At 39.6% G+C, this 19,018-nt stretch overlaps 1 protein-coding gene across 1 annotated transcript; it reads left to right on the forward strand.

The window, feature by feature from the left end:
- Positions 1 to 7,431: 7,431 nt before the first annotated feature.
- LOC141945637 (lipase member M-like) lies at positions 7,432 to 17,940 on the forward strand. Its single transcript, XM_074874013.1, has 10 exons — positions 7,432 to 7,448; positions 8,933 to 9,044; positions 10,205 to 10,322; positions 11,031 to 11,229; positions 11,951 to 12,060; positions 12,894 to 13,030; positions 13,590 to 13,736; positions 14,820 to 14,891; positions 16,433 to 16,504; positions 17,707 to 17,940. Exons 1-10 carry the CDS (start codon positions 7,432 to 7,434, stop codon positions 17,938 to 17,940), a joined length of 1,218 nt encoding a protein of 405 aa, XP_074730114.1.
- The last annotated feature ends 1,078 nt before the right edge of the window (positions 17,941 to 19,018 follow it).

Here is a 19,018-nt window from a genome sequence, read left to right on the forward strand (position 1 = left end):
CTCCATCAGCTTTTTAATTCTGCGATGATTTGAACATATTGTGTAATATGCTGCTTCTTGCAGCATAGCTGTGTGGTTTTGTGGTGTAAACAGCGGGACAATGTGCACCACAGTGCAGATGGACATGACTGGATGGCGCACCAGGGTGTGTATGGGAATGGCACGTTCTTATAGCACCACAATTGCAGCTAACCAGCTTTTCCTCAGCCCTTATGGGTGATACCACATCTTTTCATGCTACAATTGTGTTTAGCAAAACAGGCTCATCCTAAATGACCTCCCCTATCTATTACTAATAAACAAGACAAATGTACATTGCATAGTAAGAGCCTGCTATTTCATTTTGTGTCACTCTGATAAATCCACATTGTTTTGATGGGAAATATCAGGATGATTGCCTCCAATTAGGTGCAGTTACACTATTTCTGATGGTGATTTCCCAGACAGAAATGCATGTGTGCATGCTGGGTAGCTGACACATAGTGCATTTGATGTTTCGAAGACAGCAAACCCTCTGGGACTAGCATGCTAACAGGGCTAATCTCTGCAGCACATGCTTTTCAGTTACACACACACCCATTCTGTGTGTGTGTAAGCACCATGGTCTGTTGCATGTAAGGAAACATATCATGACTAGAAAAGTCTGGGCAAAAAGTAGCCTCACCACCAGAATTAATACCAAAACCAAATATATCATATATATGGGAAAAAACCCACCAAAACAAAAAACAAACAAAAAACCCCCTCTAACCTGCACAACATCAAAAAAGTGAATAAAAAACTATGAAATTACCTATCAAGTATTCTGAAGTCCAAGGATAATATCAAACCCTATAAGCTCATGCTAATACTTGCTATGCTTGCAATAGCTATGAAAAGCCTTAATTTAAATTATGATGGTGTTATAAACTAACAAATTTACTAAGATTTTATTGAAAGGTTGGTTGGCATTTCCACTAAAATTGCTGCTCCTGGAGTCATGTGAGGATATCAGACACTCAGCTCCTATTCAAAGAAATGCCTCGGTCACAGAGAAGAGTCTTGAAAACTGGGAGCTCCTGCTGATCCTGGAGAGCTTGTTCATGGCTTTGAATGCAGACAACTGGCTAGTCTGCATTGCCTGTGAAAGGCCTGTTTAGAATTCCTCTCATAAATGTCCTCCCACTTTTCATTCATCCTATTTTTTCCTATAAAGTTCAGCTACCAATAGTGAACATTTTGCAGACAACAGATGTTCGCAAGTTTAACCAACCAGTGCCCATTAGTCATCACAGATGGAAAGCTTCTTCTACATCTGAAAATCTGGCTGCTGCTTTGCATAAATCAAGTGAAGGATACCGGCAAATCCAGTCTTCATTATTTACTAATATTTTTGTAAATAAAGCTATCTTTAACAGATAAGGATAAATCACCTCACAACCTCCAGACATGATCCAGCAAGAAACAGGTTTTGCCAAAATGAATATACACAAAGCCTAGGACAAATCCCAGAGGCAAGCAGGGTACCCAAAGGCATCTCAAATGGCACGAAAACCCATGGTTGGTTCCTTATTGTTGATGGATCCAGGGACTAATTACTGGTGGTTTTGAGTAGCCCCTTATTTTGTTAGAGTCCTTTACTTTGTCTAATGTCCCATAGGCAGCAGAGATCAAAGATTTAAAAAAAAAAAAAAAGCAAGCAGAAAGGTTAGTGGCTGAAATTCTGTGATTCTGTAACAAAATTGTCCCCAAAATTCTCTCTGAGGTGAGTTGTCATCTAAGGGAAAAAATAGCCATTGTTAGTAGAGGGTTGCATGTGCACACCCTGTATGCATGTACACCCTGTATTTATGATTTCACTCACTACTAGTTGACAGCTGGTGTACCACGTAGAGAAGTCAGTTTGCCGTAAGCCATTATCTAGCTCTGGCTTTGATTTTAATTTCTAATAAATAAACTCCAAGTCTGTAATTCTCTGCAGTCCCAAATGAAAATTACAGACTAGTGGTCACAGAAGCCATCTCAGAGCTGACCTGCTCGTGATGCTGCTCTCCCTTCCTGGCGCCAGTGGCAGCAATCAGCATGGGGAAGGCATCACACGTGGGAAAGTCATCACGTGTGGGGAAGGCATCATGTGGGAGAGCTGCTGACCTAGGCAATCCCGCAGTGTGGAAGGGAAGACTGGCTCCTTCCACAGATCATCCCAATGGCCTTCCTCAATGTCCCTTGCTAGGACATAAGGTGTAACAAGGACGTGACATGGTGACATGGTTCACTTATGTATAATCTGGAACAACCTCCAGGGTATTGAACATGCCAGGTGAGAAGTCACACAACACAAAATGGTAAAATATCTTTCTGTGTACATGCCAAAACCTTTGGAGACTGGGATCTCCCACCCATTTTTAGGTAAGTCTTACAAGGTTTTTCTCTGAACGGGTCTAATTTCAGTTCCTCCCTTGTTGAAACTGAACCATGCACAGCCATGCAGAAAGCAATGGCACTAACTTCAGGATGCTTCCTAAGATGTTGCCTTCTGTGGAAAACAAATGCTTTCTTATGAAATTAAAAAGACAGGGGTACCCAGTATATGTACCACATACAAGTTTTACACTGCACATTGCCCGTGAGGCTAAGGGCGAGTCTCTAACATCAGAGGGTCTATAATATCAGAATAACTCCTTTATGCAAAATATTTGTAGCTGCCTTTATAATCTGAAAATTATACAATTCTAAAAATTCATTTTGTTTTGCAATGGCACAATCCCTTTTCAAAATATGAAGACAAGCAATCCAGCAACAGTATAGAACCATACACTGATTTTATTCAAAGGCTTAAGGGAGGATGGCTTAGCTGCCTTCCTAAGGGAACAATGTTCAGGAGGTTATGCTGTCTGTGTATCTGTCTGTATGTTTCCTGGTAAATTTTGAGCCCTGTGGCCAGTTTTCACTCATAGCAGCATAGTCCTCTGCAAAATAATCAAGGCTTCGTGTGTTTCATGAAAAAAAGATGACCGAGTAGAAGAGAAAGACTACAGGTGTTCTGACCAGTAAAGACTTCATCATGACTAGGAGATTAGGAGACAAAGAAGAGCAAGAGAGATACCCTAATCATTGGAAATATTTAACTGGAGCTTGAAATCAAGGTAAGGTACAAACTGACAAGAAACCAATGTTGCTATATCTAGTGCTCAGGGAATGATTTTTTAAACACAGAAGAATTCTGATAGGATTGAATGCAAATTTTGACATCATTGCTAGTGTCAAGAATCTGTTAATAACGCATTTAAATCTTTTTCTCAAATATTCCTTTCTTTTTTCAAAGCAAATCTCATCAGTGACTTTCTTTATCTCCAGTAGTCCATTCTCTTAAGTCTCTGTCAATACAACTTGTAATAAGGACATGCCTGTCTTTATGGTTTATATAAATAAAATCTGACATCCCTTAGGGCACAAAAGTAAGGTTTTCGGCCATGATTTTCATTAATTTACTTGAATATTCATTCAGATTAACAGGAATGCTGCTTGCACTGAAATGTCCCTTAGACACTGTTCTGTCAAGGTATTAGGGACAGTTCATGCACAAAATCCTCAGAGCTGGAAGTGCCAACTAGACAGAGAAAATTGTCTGACCCAACCCCAGCCTCATTCGTTAGTCCATGCTTAGCAGTGCTTAATGGCACATGCTCACCAGGACTGACCGGGGCACACTGACTAGTGCTGACTGGGGAACACACAGTGTAACTCATGCTTAGCACTTGTACTGGTTCCAGTTCTTCTGCCAGAGGATTTGAGTTCACACTCCCAAGGCTTTCATTTAGCAACAAGTGCAAGAGAAATAAGCTGTACTTTGATTCAGCTTTCCATGAATGTGTATGCAGATATGTGAATTTCTTTATTTTCTAATTACAGTTGATACATATGGGGGTGAGGAGATATTGCTGTATACATTACTACAAAATTAGCAGAAGGATAAAAAGAATTACATGTAGATTGTGGGGCAAAACAATTTGAACAGTTATGCAAAGCTCATGAATTGCAACAGAGACTTCATCCACCCTCAGAGGTGAAGATATTCTGGCTTGCATACATTTCACAAAATTCAACATCAGCCAAAAGGTACTGTGGAAATTATTTGTGTTTTCAGAAGTCATGTTTCCTTTGGATAAGTCAACAGAGGGGCTGGGCTGAGCTTTTTGTTTGCAAGCTTGCCCTTCTACAGGTGAGTGAGGCTTGGGTGGGAGGGCAGACCTGCCTAGAACATTCCCAGACAAGATGTCAGCAGTGTGAGCAGAAGAGACAGGCATACAGCCCTCTCTGTCCCTTCTGAGCCCTTCCTTTTGACACTTTTTACTTTACCTTTGTCACGTGAAAGATTCATAATTATGAAAGTGCCAACTCAGGACTATCTTACTCATCACTTAAGAATACTATGCTGCTCAGCCTAGTTGCTGGAAATCCTCCAGGCAAGCCCACGTCATTTACTGTGATGATGAGCACAAGGGAATATTTTTGCAGGCCTGCCAGAGCTGAGGAGAGACTCTCACCCAAGAAGCACCTGTTCTCACTAATGCTTTATGCTTTTGCACTTGTGTCTCTTTGTGTGTGGACTCCATTGGAAGGACTCCCTTTGCTGTTTGGAAGTGTAAGGGCCGTTGCTGGACAGGGGAGCTCTGCCTTCATCCCTGAGACATGCCTGTGCTGGGGCCCAACAGCGCTCCAGACAAGGCAATAGCACGGGATGGGGTGGCTGAGGACAGGCGTTGCACCCACACTGCCAGAAACCAGGTATTGTCCCAGTGATGCCATGGAAAGCTTACTGTTAGACCCCGTTCTTAGTTCTCAGTGTTTTTCTCACTCTCAAGAAACAAATGCTTACACTGTTATGGTATGAAATACTTTTAAAGCCATATGAGTGCATGGAGGGGTTCCTTTTGTTTTGTTGCTGTGTGTTCCCTTGGAGACTCCTGCATGGCAATTTGCACAAAAACAAGTCTGCCTCTCAGTAAAGCATACCTTCCTCTAAAGGCCCTCCTCAACATAGTCAGAATAGCCAAATATTTCTGATAACTATGTACACTAGCTGGATGAAGAAGACAAAAGGATATATTTGATCCATGAAGAACTGCTATACTCAGCTGCTTTCAAATATCTTCTTCTTAGGTCACTTTCAGAGCCAGGTCTAATTCCTGAAGCAGGAGGGAATGGGGAGAGCAAAGAGTTTGCAGAAAACACCAAAATGCTAGGGATTATATCCTGTGCATTACTGGGGTTTTTATCCAGAAAGAGCACTGGAAGGAGCTGAGGTTTCATAAACCAAGCACGTAGTCAACAGTTTATACAAAGACATTTATATAAGCACGCCTAGACTGACCAGTTTAAAGTTCATTTGCATATGACCACATTAGTGAAGCTGCAGCCACACCTCTGACAGCAACATTTCAACCTTTAAGCATTTCCACTGCATTATACACCTGTTTATAGTGTGAGTAACTTCCCCTGAAACCTGTAAACTTACAACAGAGTGTGCATGTCTGTGTTTAAAAAAATCAGCCTAACACTCACCCTTGTTCATCTTCTTTTCCCATCTCAAATACTCACTTCAAACACATGCTGCCAATAACCAGCAGTGATGACTTTCTCCACTAATTTCCTATTTATGGTATTATGCCATTTAGACATTGTCGTTTTACTCAATATTGTTTTATTGAGTTCATTCTGTCAAAGAAGCATTGTTTTACACTGAAGAATGAAGCTGGCTTTGTTCATAGCGAGTTAGTAGCACATCTTAATGAGTTAAAATAGCATGAGGTAGTTGAAGGCAAATGCATATTTAAACAGTTCACTTGTGGAATTCATGTTGAGCCTCAAAAGATACTCAGGCTTTAAAAAGGAGAAAACCAGGTTTTCTTACAGGGAAGATGAAAGATCTTAAAGTATATGAAAGGAAATAAAGAGAAGATTCCAAAACAAAAACCACCTAATGTGTAGAGTCAATATTTGGAAACAGTCCATGTTCTAAACAAGCTCTTTGAAAAGAATTTCCTCTCCTAATTCCCTGCTAGAACCTGAACTCGGACTATTATAGTTCTCTTTGAAGGCCTGCTAGCAAATCTTGTAGGAACAGGTCTTCTCCTGAGATTTTATTTCATATTTCTTTCTGGTCTGTAAGTATTAAAAAAGTTCTGAGGATATAATAAATAATTCTGGTCCTAACCAGAGCCAGGATTGCAAGGAGAAAGTATGCAAGCTATGATATAAATAGAAATATCAAAGCCTGTTCAAAACCTTGGTAGATGTTCATCTCAGTGTATAAACTCATCTGTTCTCTGTGGATGAATGGTATCTGTGAGACAGAATGAATATTTGGAAGAACAAGTGTGGGAAACTGAACAAGAAAGAATAATTAGCTTCAAGGTTTAAAAATACAAAGCTGGAACAGGCAGAATGTGAAGTCCACCAGCTTTATAGCAGAATATGCAGGTGGGAAAAGAAAAAAAAAAAAAAGCCTCAATCATACTTCTGCAAAGTCTGTATTATAGTAATAGCTAGGACACCAGTTAGGGAACATGGCTGCATCATGCTTGTACTCCACAAAAAGAAGACCCTCACAGAGGTTCAGAAGTCCTGAAGACTTAACAATCTACTCAGACCTACCTAATTTCTACTGCTGGGCAACACTGGCCCACTCCCAGTATGCTTGAGACCACTGAGACAAGTGGCCAATATGGTAATGTTTCCTGAGTCCATACAGATTATGGAAAAGCATTGCAGCTTTGTAACTATTCATTTATAGAATATCCATTTTATTTTATGGTCATTTTAGCTGTGAAATATGAATAAAGGAAAATCTCCTGAAACCACTCCTGCAACAATGTAAAATTATGGAACAGAAACATGAGTATTAAAACAATGAAAGAAAAGTATGTGCAACAACATCAATAGAAGTATCAAAGAGTCAGAGTTCCTTCCATCCTTTCCACATAACATGAGAAGCTGGAATTGGCAGGTTTTTAGTAAAAGAAAATTGTTGCAAGTTTATTGACAATTTCACTAGGTATGATAAGGTATATCTATGAACATACTTGTTCTCAAAATTCCTGATCCTGCTCTGCCACTCCACAGAGGCTGGTATTCTCCTTAAAAATCCAGCAATCTGTGATAATAAAAAGCCTTGTTATAGCTGTGGTGGCTAAGGAGATGAAAAGCACGAAGTCTGAGAATAAAAGGAGTCACCTCTCTCTGGTGTTACCCTAGAGCAAAGCTGAAGTAATAGCAGAAGGAATGAGGAGTGGGAAAGAAATAACTGCTTATTGTCAAGGTGCTGCATGCATGATTGAGGAAAAAACAGTGCATGACCATCATTTCGCTGCCATCTTTACCCAGCACTGCTTCCAAACAGCTGGGGATTGAGTTTCCATCTTCTGTTGCCTCAGTCACTTGACTGAATACATGATTTCTGGCACAAGGTCGGTAAAGCTTTAATTTATCTCTGACCCAAAACTGGTGAAGGCTTTGTGGGACCTGCAAAAGATGGTATCAAACCTGGGCTTGAGGAAATTTCTTTATTATTTAAAAACAAATATATTTTGTTGTGTTGTTTTGTTTGTAACTCACATTGGTGAAAGGATGCCTGTTTCTTGCAAGATTCCTTTCAGCTAAAGAGGAGTAACATGACTCACCTAGCCGGAATTTAGGTAGTTCTGGGATAACTGGAGAGGCATGAGAAAATGGCAAGTGTGGGAATAAGATAACAGTGGCTTTCAACCAAAAGAAAGGAGGATAGTTCAGTAAAAAAAAGGTTTTAAAATGTCTGCTCCTTTTTCTACAAAAGGAGACAAGTATTTTCAAGGTACACATTATATCAGAATGTAGTGTTAGAAAGTTAGAACATAAATTATTCAGTGATAAGAAAAAAATAAACTATTTATATTATTTGGGAAAAAAGTTAGGAAGTCTTCTTGATTGGGAAAACAATATATGCAATGGAGGTTTTTGGCTGATTCAGTCTAGTTTAGAGATCTATCAGAGGGACAACAGAGGTTTAGACATGGCCTCTAGGGGTTTGTATGGTGTAGAGAGAATGCTAATTCAAACACTGCATTTTATTTGAGCTAAGAGTACGTAGGTGTTGACAGACTGTGGAGCTGCTATGCATGCATCCAAGCAGGCTAGTTTCCTCTCTGGGTTTTTTGTTCTTTATTTCCAGAACAAAACTGGGCATCCCTGCACTCAGTCTCTACCTAGCATTACATTTAGCAAAGCTTTCTTTTCCTTTCTCCATTAAATAAATTTTGCCATTGATCAGTTTTGTATAAATTATTCTAGGCAACTATAAATAAGTGTAATAAATAAATAAATAAGTGTAATAAATAAGTGTAATAAATAAATAAATAAGTGCTTTATTTCAGTTCCTAAGTTCTTAATTAAATTATAAATATTTTAATTTGTTTATTTTCAATTGTCTTTGTTTTCTCAATTAACTATCCAACAGCTTGGTTGTTTCCACTTTGAAAAGTTCACTGTGACAGTGATTGTTTTAGTTGCAAGTTGCCCAATAACTCCAGTGTTCCCCAGAGTTAGCCAGAAATGTTTCCTAATTAATCTAGAGAACAAATGTGTGGCATGGTAATGCAGGTGACTTCTTCTCAGAAGAACAAGTGAAATACATTTCTCTGAAACCTTTGCTCCTTTCCTTGGATTCACAGATAATTTTGCCCTGATTGAGAGCAACATCCTGGACTAAATCTTAGCAGAGAATCCAGATTGCTGCCAAACTCCCTCAGTTAGGTGTTTAAAGTCAGCTTCGTTCCATTTAATTGACACGTAGGGAGTACCAGCCTAACTCCATTCAGTATTGGGCAGCACTTCCCTCATCAGAAAAGCACAGAACCTGTCTGGATTACAAGCGCAGAGCAGGACTGCTGACAGATGAATATATTGTTTTATCCAGGGAGAAGATATGGCTGTTTGTTGCTGTGACATATTTGTTTCAGGGAATTACTTATTTAGAAGAACTCAGAAGAATGAAGAGAGCTGTGGATCCTGAAGCGTTTATGAATATTGTAAGTTGCTCTGTAGAGTGACCTGGGGATGGAAGGAATGCATGTGTCACAGCAGAGGGGTTTCTAGGTGTTAGAAATAACAAACTAGATAAGATACCTTTAATTCATCCTCTCTAATCACTCTATATACTACTGCTTTCGCTTCTATTCTTTCTGCATGTGTAACAGAACATCTTATGTCTGATAGAAATTAAGGCAAACACCTTTATTTAGCAAATCTTCAGAGTTAATTTCCTTTTAAATAATCAGTTTGCTGTTGCTAGCACTATCCACCTGTCTGAAAGAATGGCCATCTGGAATGTCAGCATTTTGTCGCCAAAGATTCTAAGTAACTAGTGGCTTATGTTTTCTCCTTTTTGAATGACCAGCATAGATCAGAAATGGCCAGCTTTACAGAAGAGCACCTCTTTGCAAAGCAAGCTTGTTTAGATCTTTAGTTACTTGTTAAAATCTTGGGGTTTCTGTCCTGCATGACAAATTACATTGAGCAATTCTCTGAGTACAAGTTATAAAAACCAGTGCTCTTTTGTAGCAAAACAGGTTGAATATTACAGGTCAAAAATAATATTTATTTCAGAGTTTAAGACTGGCTGTGCTAGTGATTTCTCTTGTGACTATGCAAGTGACTGATCTTGTTTTTTTCATAACGTAGTCAGTTTTTCAGTGGTACTCATTGCATATATGCCATTCACGAAAGCGCAATTGTGAAGATCTCTGGATTTCTCTGAAGGTAGTTTAAATAAACTGGTTTCATTTTTGCAGCAGATCAAGAGCATGAACCCAGGCAGCAGATCAGGAGCATGAATCCAGGCAGCTCCTCATCTCAGCTATGGGAATCATAAGCTATGAGTTTATAGTGATTCTTACATCACCAGAATGCAAGGGTTTGTGATTGTATGACAGTACCATAACACAGTTTTTTTACAACAGATTTTAACTGAATAGTCAAATCCCAGATATAACACAAAGAATGAAGGAAATCTGTTGTAGCTTTATGGTTACAATATCCAATCTGATATTGCTTCATTCAGATGCTTAATATATGTAGACTAAATCACAGTTGTATCTGCTCTTTAACATTTCTTCATTGTAAATATCTTATGCATATAATATATGAAATGGACTTCTGCAAGCAAATGCATTTGTACTTTCTCGTCTAGAATGAGCTCATTACTTATAAAGGGTACCCCAGTGAGGAGTATGAAGTGACAACAGAAGATGGTTATATCATTACCATTAACAGAATCCCTTATGGTACACAGAATCAAGGAAACCCAGGTACAGTTCTTTAATACAAGACTAAACCAGCCTAGATAGGGCACATTCTGGAAAGAGATACCTTATATATGTGAAATGACCATCAGAGTTTTTATACATGACTGAAATTTTAGTAGAGAATTCTGGTTGCCCTGAACAGCCCACAAGATCAACATGATTTATGTCAAGCACACCTATTTATAATAAAAATCCACTATAATACGAAGCATATATCCTCATAATAAGAGTTGATGAGTAAAAGTTAAAAAAAAAAAATAAGTAAGGTAAAGGTTATAATCTGCCCAGTCAGCCTTTTTTGAGAAAGCAGTTCCAGCTTCTAATTTTGTTTTGCTTTTGCTTATACCTGGTTAATATCAGTGACTGATTCATATTTTGGGTAAAGGAAATCTCTGCAAACAATCTCACACCTTCATTCTATATATCAGCGTTGAGAATCTCAAGATAATGCAGTAGAGCTGTACAAACAATGACCAGAGGGTGCCCAGCTATTTTTTGCTGGCGTCAGGCAGATTTTTCCATAAATCCTTACAGAAGATTAGAAGTTCTCTCTTTATAGAAAGGGATGTTTTATTCTTATGATTAGTTGTCTCCCTTTAAGTTGGTGCAGGAACAAATCACAGTATTGAATATGAGACAGTAAGGTCCCTGAACTACCAGAAAATCAAGAAATTTTATAAATTGTTGTTTTGTTTCTGATTTGTTTTTCAGCTTTGAAACCTGCTGTATTTCTCCAACATGGATTATTGGGAGATGCTAGTAACTGGGTCACAAACCTGCCCAACAACAGCTTGGGCTTCATACTAGCTGATGCTGGCTTTGATGTTTGGATGGGAAATAGCAGAGGGAATCGATGGTCCAGAAAACATCAAAATTATTCCATTGATCAAGATGAATTCTGGGCATTCAGGTAGACTGAACCATTGAAGGACATCTCCATTACCCATCCTTACATATTTATTAAAGCTGGCTAAATCAGGGATTTACATATGCTACATTTTAAAAAGCATTCTTTACATTCACTTTTGCTGAGGTGCCCCTATACATGCATGTGAATTTTAATAGTGGTAGAGACTACTTTCCTCTAATTACTGCTAGAAAAAGTTCTTCAAACTAGATTTGTAGCATCAGAGCAGCTCAGAAGAACCTGCACAGTTCATGTCCAAGCCACTCAGTTCTGGGGGCAGTTTTGGAGGCTATTTAGAAACGATACTCTGTCTATTACAATAACACTAAAACCACAGAAGGAGAAAATTTAAATAATTGTGGCACTTATTTTAATGAACATCTGAAAATAGACCTTTTTTTTTTTAATGCCAAATTGTATAAAATGCATGATTCCATGGACAGAGCTCTGTTACTATATCACCAGCTTTTCCTTCTATGTAGACCATTACAATTCAACCTGATATTTCCTGAAGTCCTTCTGTTAATGTCAAGGGAGAAAATACCCCAGAAAACCTTGAGTAGTATCTTCCCTATCCAGTGCCAGAAAAACACAGAACCTAAAGTAACTGAATGATTCACTAAATGGTTCATGTTGTTTCTTTGCTGACAAGCCTGTAATAAAAATGTGAATTCAAATGGATTTTTAATTTATGCATGCCTCTCTCTCAATCTTCTGCCTGCAGTTTTGATGAGATGGCAAAGTTTGATCTTCCAGCAGCAATAAATTTCATTGTGGAGAAAACAGGACAGGAAAAATTGTACTATATTGGTTATTCACAAGGTACTACTATTGGTAAGTTACACACAATAGACCAATGTTTCAGAAAAACAGGAGTAAAATGTGATTTGATATACTGAATGTACCTGGGGTTTTCATTGCCTCTTTGCAGGTGTGAAAAACACAGATAAGCTGTTTTCAGCATATAGGCATTTTTGATTTATTATAAAGACAATAAAATATAATAGGCCAAATGCACTGCTGCTGTAAATCTGTTGACTTGGAATTATACTGGAAATTATTGTGGGCCATGCAAATTGTTTCTTTCTAAGATGCACGGGTGTGCCCAACAGCAGATGGTCAGTTGACAAAAATAAACAAAATAGGAAGATGAGAGTACAGAAAGAGAAGTTGACCAGTTTGGACAGGACACACACACACACAAACACAAAAGAAATATTAAATTGGATTGGCCAGAAGAAAAACAACTGCTCCTCCCAATAGTATATGAAATTCATGAATGTACATCAGAAGTGTGCTTTTATGTTTAAATGGGTTTGGAAGAAAGCTGCAAAGGCAAAATATAGAAAGAAATTTCTCTCTGAAGAGGGAAATAAGACTACAAGCTGCTGATATCAGGGATATGGTGTAGTTGGGAACTGTCAGTGCTAGGTTAACGGTTGGACTAGATGATTTCAAGGTCCTTTCCAGCCTAGATGATTCTGTGTGATTCTGTGTGTAATACATGGAGAAGAGGGATTTTATACAAATCTAGGCTGAACCATAGTCTCTGAACGACTAACAACATTGCTTGTATGTTTGAAATTGCAGAATAACATTTACAAATACTGAAAACAGTCTAATGTAGAAATGACGATTTTCTTAACTCTTCTTTTTTATTTGCTCAGCTTTCATTGCATTTTCAACAATGCCAGAGCTGGCTCAAAAAATCAAACTCTATTTTGCGTTGGCACCTGTCACTACTATTAAGTATGCAAGAAGCCCAGCAACAAAACTCCTCTACCTTCCAGAAAAATTGTTCAGGGTATGTGATATCTTGGTTTCAACTGTTTAACCATATACTTGTTTGTTCAGCTCTTAAAAAGGATAAACAGAAAGTATAGGGCTTTATGAAGTCTAGTTATTTGCATGTGGGTAGGTTTAGCTTATGACTGAAGCCTTTGGAAGTTCAGACTGGACATTAAGAAAAACTTTTTATCTAGGGCAGTAGTCCAGCACTAGGACAGGTCACGCAGAGAGATACAGAGATGCAGATCCTCAAAGGTTTCCATGATTCCTGTAGACAAAGCCACAACTGATGTGCAAGCTTAGAGCTAAACTACGAATTGGAATTAACATCTAACATATCTCTTCATTAAAAGTGATGTAACACAAATTGAGTAATGCCTGAGCAGGCTGATGCAATGGAAAAACATCTAATTTCTCTCCTGTTTGTGGGAACATCATCTGGCAAATGAAGAAAAAGCAAGTGAGAACCACTGAAAGTGCTGGAGAAGAGGAACAGGACACAAACACCATTTAAAACCAACAGCACAATGTACAAGCGTACATTCTTAAATGAATGTTACCTTTGTATTTCACAGGGTTTGTTCGGCAAAAGAGAATTCCTTCCCCAGACTGAGTGTCTAAGAAGGCTAATAGTCCCTGTTTGCAGCCACAGAGCTTTTGTCAGGCTTTGTAGAAGTGTCTTCTTCAGTCTGGGTGGGTTTAACCTGAAAAACATTGACATGGTACGTATAACTCTTACCAGCTCTACTGAGAGTTCAAGCTTCTGCTCCCAAAACTTACCTTCTATCCTGTGGTGTGAACCCTGAATTTCTATTAGTCAGCATTACATTGCAGGGAACACGGAACAGTCCCCACTACCAGACAGCAATATCTGCTTGTTGCCCCATCACTGGCAGGGGACCACTGCCTCATTCTTCAGAAGAGCACTTGGCACAACCCCTACAATCAACAGCTGCTCAAAGCCTCCCAGATCTCTGCAGTCTGCTTCTGCCAGACCTCACCTAGGGCACTGTCTCCTGGTTCATACTGTGACTACTGGTCTCATCAGAGATCTTCAGTATGCTGGCACACCACAGAAGAAGAAATAAAACCCCTTCCTTCTTCATGTTTCCAGGAGCTCTTTGCAAAGGAGAAAGGAACACACATATTCCGCCTTGTCCTCCTTCTCCAAGCTTTGGACCATCAGGGATATGCTCAGAGGCACAGAATACCTAGGGGGTACCTGAGAGAGTTGGCAGACACTGAGGGTTAGGACATACTTGGACACCTCAAGCTATGTACAGCTGTAGGTCAGACCACCTGGGCATGAAATTTGGGTTCCAGAGTTTTCCAAAAAATGCCTCAGAGCATGTTCTCTGAAGAAGGATCACAGAGCAACGTGTTAAGAAACCCCGGCAGGACTAGGGTGTGTTTTATTTCAAAGTCATGCATTCCTCAGGCAGTTGCAGTTCCTTTTGCTATTCTCTCCAACAGTGATTCTCTCTCACATAGAATCTGTTACAGACTCCTGAAGAAAACCACCTAGTCTGGGGTCTAAATTACTAACTTTCTATTCTGTCCTTTCCACCTGTAGAGTCTTTTAGATTCTCAGTCATCCTGCAAAATGTTCTGGTTGGGAGTTGTTCTTTCGGTGCTACTCCAAACCTGACACATCGTCACAGATGGAGTAACTCTGAGGGAGTCTCTGATCATGTCACTCCAGTTTCTGTTGGTTTTAGTGATACATGACACTGCTGTGACAGCTGTTTTGATGTACATCTGAATAGAAGGGAGGAAGAGAATACTTACTGAATATTTTCTTTCAGAACCGAATCAATGTGTATATTGCACAAACCCCTGCTGGAACTTCTGTGCAGAACATAGTCCACTGGAGTCAGGTACTAGCAAACTACTGGAAGGCAAAATAGGTACTCACCTCTGGCTGAATGGTATAGAGTGGGTATAGCCAATATCCTGCTGTGAAGCCATTGCTAACTTCTTGGAAACACCAGCTATTTGTGGTTTACAATTGAAATCTCAATTCAAAACACTATTTCTCATTGATTCTTCTTTTGCCAGCAGGATAGAAATACCCTATGTGATACACGTATATTTGAAGCAAAGAATGAAAAGCCGTGTTTGTATAAAAACATGCGTGCTGGAAGCTGTGTATGCAGATGTATATATCACTCTTCTTACTGTATATCCAGTACCTTTTATAAATGATGTCCACTGTTCTGTAGAGAGCTTACCTTAAGAAATTAGTTATGTTTCCAATGTAGAGTCAAGAAATGAACAAGACATAGGTTGCTTTGTAAAATATCAAATTTTACTAGTAAGAGCCCTTGTATTTTCATCTTCTGTTTCCAAAGCTCTCAGACAGCAATAGAACTGTAATTAATAAACTATTTAGTAGACTAGCTATATCCCTTACAAGGTACTGTCACAGTACATCCTCAGCAGCAGTGCTGATCGAAGCTGCCTTTCTGTCTCTGGGCGCACACTTTCAGGATTCATGAAGCCTGGGCTCAGTCACAGAACCTGCTGCACACAACACAGGTTTCCTGGCAGCACTGCAGGCTCTGGAGCAGAGCAGGAAGCCGCTGTGAGCACAGTGAGCTTGCGAGGTGTTAATGCACTTTTCAACATAACAAACACATGGATATGTTTGAGTGACATCTGCACAGGCATTTACTCAAAATTAAACAATATTTTGGTCTATGAATTTACATAAAATATTAGATTTGATCAAGTTGCTTTTGTAACCATGGCCTAGACCTGTAAAGAAAAAAGGTTACAAAGGAAAAGTGGGGGGAGCTCTGCAAATTAACTCAGGTTAATTCAGCATCTAGCCACAGACTGGCAAGTACAAACATGCAGGATACTCCTAAGCCTTCATTGTCATTGCTGTTATTACTATTAAAGGAGTTAACAGACACCTTACCATCAATATTAAGATCCCATTGATGGTGTCTCTCATGGTAGTAACAACTCATGTTGTAGGCAAAGCCAAGGAGCACAGGGAAAGAACTAGAAATGGTGACTTCTGTATTCAAACCAGAGACAGAAGAGAAAACATAAGAAGGAGCCATCCACAGAGCTGAGTGATGGCACTATGTCAGAAAAGGACAGGGCAGCAGCAGCAAGGGGAACTTGCTGGAGGCAGTTGTTAATAGCAATTTTACAAACTAGAACAAATTGCCTGCAGGACTATCTCTGGGTCTTTCTTCAGGAGCCATGATTTTTTTGGTTCTGACAAAACATTTGACTCCTTTTCACTGATTGGGACTTTTAATTAATTTACTGTTGCCTCTTTTGTAGCTCTTAGAAGAACTTCCATTGAGGCTTTAGGTTGGAGTCAGAGGCTCAGCAGGGAAAGAATCCCCAAACTTCCTGAACTATGGCTTTGTAACTACCCTTCTCTTGTTTATCCTCTTAGGAGGCCCATTCAGGGAAGTTCCAAGCTTATGACTGGGGCAGTTCAAAGAAGAACATGGAAAAATACCAACAGGTATATTCTGGTGAAACAATGTTATCACCCTTGAACAACACAGAAGCACACAGGAAGAGAGCAAGGATGTAGTAGGAGACACATTTTCAGAATACAAGTAGATGGAAGTATTACTACTTTCCAGTTTGGAAGTCAATAGAGAAAGAATGCAAGCACTAATGGCAATAATAAATTTTAAAAAGAAAAAAGAGAAAGAGTGACAGAGAGAGGAAGACCAAAACTTTTCAATTAAATAGGAAATCAATAGGAACAAGAAGAGTAAGGGCGGAAAGAGAGAAAATTAATTTTGAAAAAGAAGAGTACATCTAGTGGATAAGACCAAAGAGGCATCTTGCCTACTAGTTGATTGAAGCAGTTGCCAATGTATGAGAGCTCAAGGAAACAATATTAGGAGGGGGGCAACTGGAGAGCTAATAGGTACCCCTAGATTCTGGCAGCCAGAGGCTAAAAGACTGTCTTCAAGCAGTCCCTGAGGAACCTCCGTTCCATTCAAGATTCTAATCCCATCCTTGACTGTCCTCCCCTTTAGGTCTCCACAACAGCCTATTATTACAAGTTACATGTTTTAATGATGCCTTGTATGAAACTCAACTTCCTTTGGTTTGTCTTGAATTTGCTTGCCCCTGGAAAGTCACTGGATGCCTTCTAGGTTTTGTGTTATGAGAAATAATGGGATAATTATTTCCTGTGCTCTTTCTTATACCATTTGTGATTGTATAAGCCTGTCTCCTGTTCCTGCTCTGGCCTCTATTTTCCAAACTCAGGAGTCCCAAGCTACTTCCCCTCTCCTCCTGTAGAGCCACTCCATGCTACTTTTCATCCTTGTCACATGTGTTTTCTGACTAGACCATATATGTCTTCTGTGGCTCACCAGTACTCCAAAAGGACCAAAATGGGACTTTATCCAGAGGCATCCTGACATTTTCTGTCTTGTTCCAGGTTCCTACCCGATGAGTTCCTAGCTGAGAGGGCAAAGACCCAACAGTAACTCTTTGCCAACTCAGGAGGTGTTTTTCCTTTGGCTGTGCTATCAGCTGTGTCATCCCTGTAAGCACAGACAGAAAAGGCAAGCAAGGGCACTTCCTTCCTGTTTGGTTTAGGCATCTCTAGTTTGAACTGGACAGAAGAAAGAGACAAATGCATGTTTAAAGTTTGCTGTGCTTTCCTGGACATCCATTCCTGTGCTGCTTCATGTTTTCCAGGCTATTCCTCCTCTCTACAATGTAGAAGAGATGACTGTACCTACTGCAGCATGGACTGGAGGACAAGACTTGCTTGCAGATCCAAAGGATGCAGCCATTTTACTGTCTCAAATTAAGAGGCTTATCTATCACAAGAGGATTCATGAATGGGCACACCTGGATTTCATCTGGGGATTGGATGCACCTTTGCAGATGTACAATGAAATTATTGATCTGATGCAGAAGTATCCTTAACCCACAACCAGTAACTGTACCTGACTCATTCAACAACATTTTCTTTCACTGGGCATGAACAAAACTTTCTTTGGCATCAGATGGTTCCTGCTGGAGTCAAAGTGTTCCTCCTGATGCTATTTTCACACCACATGTCACTGCAATGTCTTTTGCATCCTGATAGTGCATTTCATATTTTCTGACAACCTTGTGGGTCAGTAATCACTTTTTAATTGATACAGCCTAGATTCTGCAATAAGCTAACAGAAGACAGGGTTTTCTTGAAGCTTGTTCTCTTTTTTAGACCCTAACAGTAATGAAAGCACTGACTTTCTCTGGATATGGTCAGTGATCTCAAGATGCTTTCCATTCTTCATATTATTTCTCAGTTTATTGAGCTGGCAGTTACTGAAAGGCATAGTGTAAGCCAAGACTAATTCTAGCAGTTATGGTATTGATTAATTTTATTATTAGATGAGATGATGACCAGAAAGTAAAAACTGAGTTCACATAAGAAACTCACTCCTGAAAAGAAGATGGTTTGTCTCCATTTGAAACAGCGTTGCTCACTTTTTTCATGAGGAAAAACAAAGGGCACAGAAAGGGTAGACCCAGCAGAAAACAGTAGCCAGTTTCCTGGTTCAAGCATGGACCTGGAATATGGGAAACTTGGGTTCAAGGCACCCTCTTGAGACAGACAGAGAAATCTTGGCAGACTCAACCTCTGCTGACAACACTTTCAGGATCTGTGTACATGAACTCTCCAGGGTGGGAGAAAGGAGCTATTTTCATCTTGGCAATGACAGCACTTCAGTGGGACACTGGTTCAAAGTTACACTCTGAACCCAGCAGGAACCTCATATCTCCTGCTATTTCACATGGAAGCTACTGGCTACCACAAAGCTGAGCTGTTCTAACCTTTATCATGGCTCTGAGAAGCCTCTTTGGGGTTTAAACACTAAAACAAAAAGTACCCAAACATTGCTAGAAAGAATCCATTATCTCCATCCCATGGGTATTCAGAGCACTTTGCCCATTAGTGGGAAGGGCTGCTTTGAAAACAGTGCTGAAGAAACTGTCATCCTATTTAAGTTCCTGA

This window comes from Strix uralensis, chromosome 7, assembly GCF_047716275.1.
Source record: "Strix uralensis isolate ZFMK-TIS-50842 chromosome 7, bStrUra1, whole genome shotgun sequence".
Lineage (NCBI taxonomy): Eukaryota > Metazoa > Chordata > Aves > Strigiformes > Strigidae > Strix > Strix uralensis.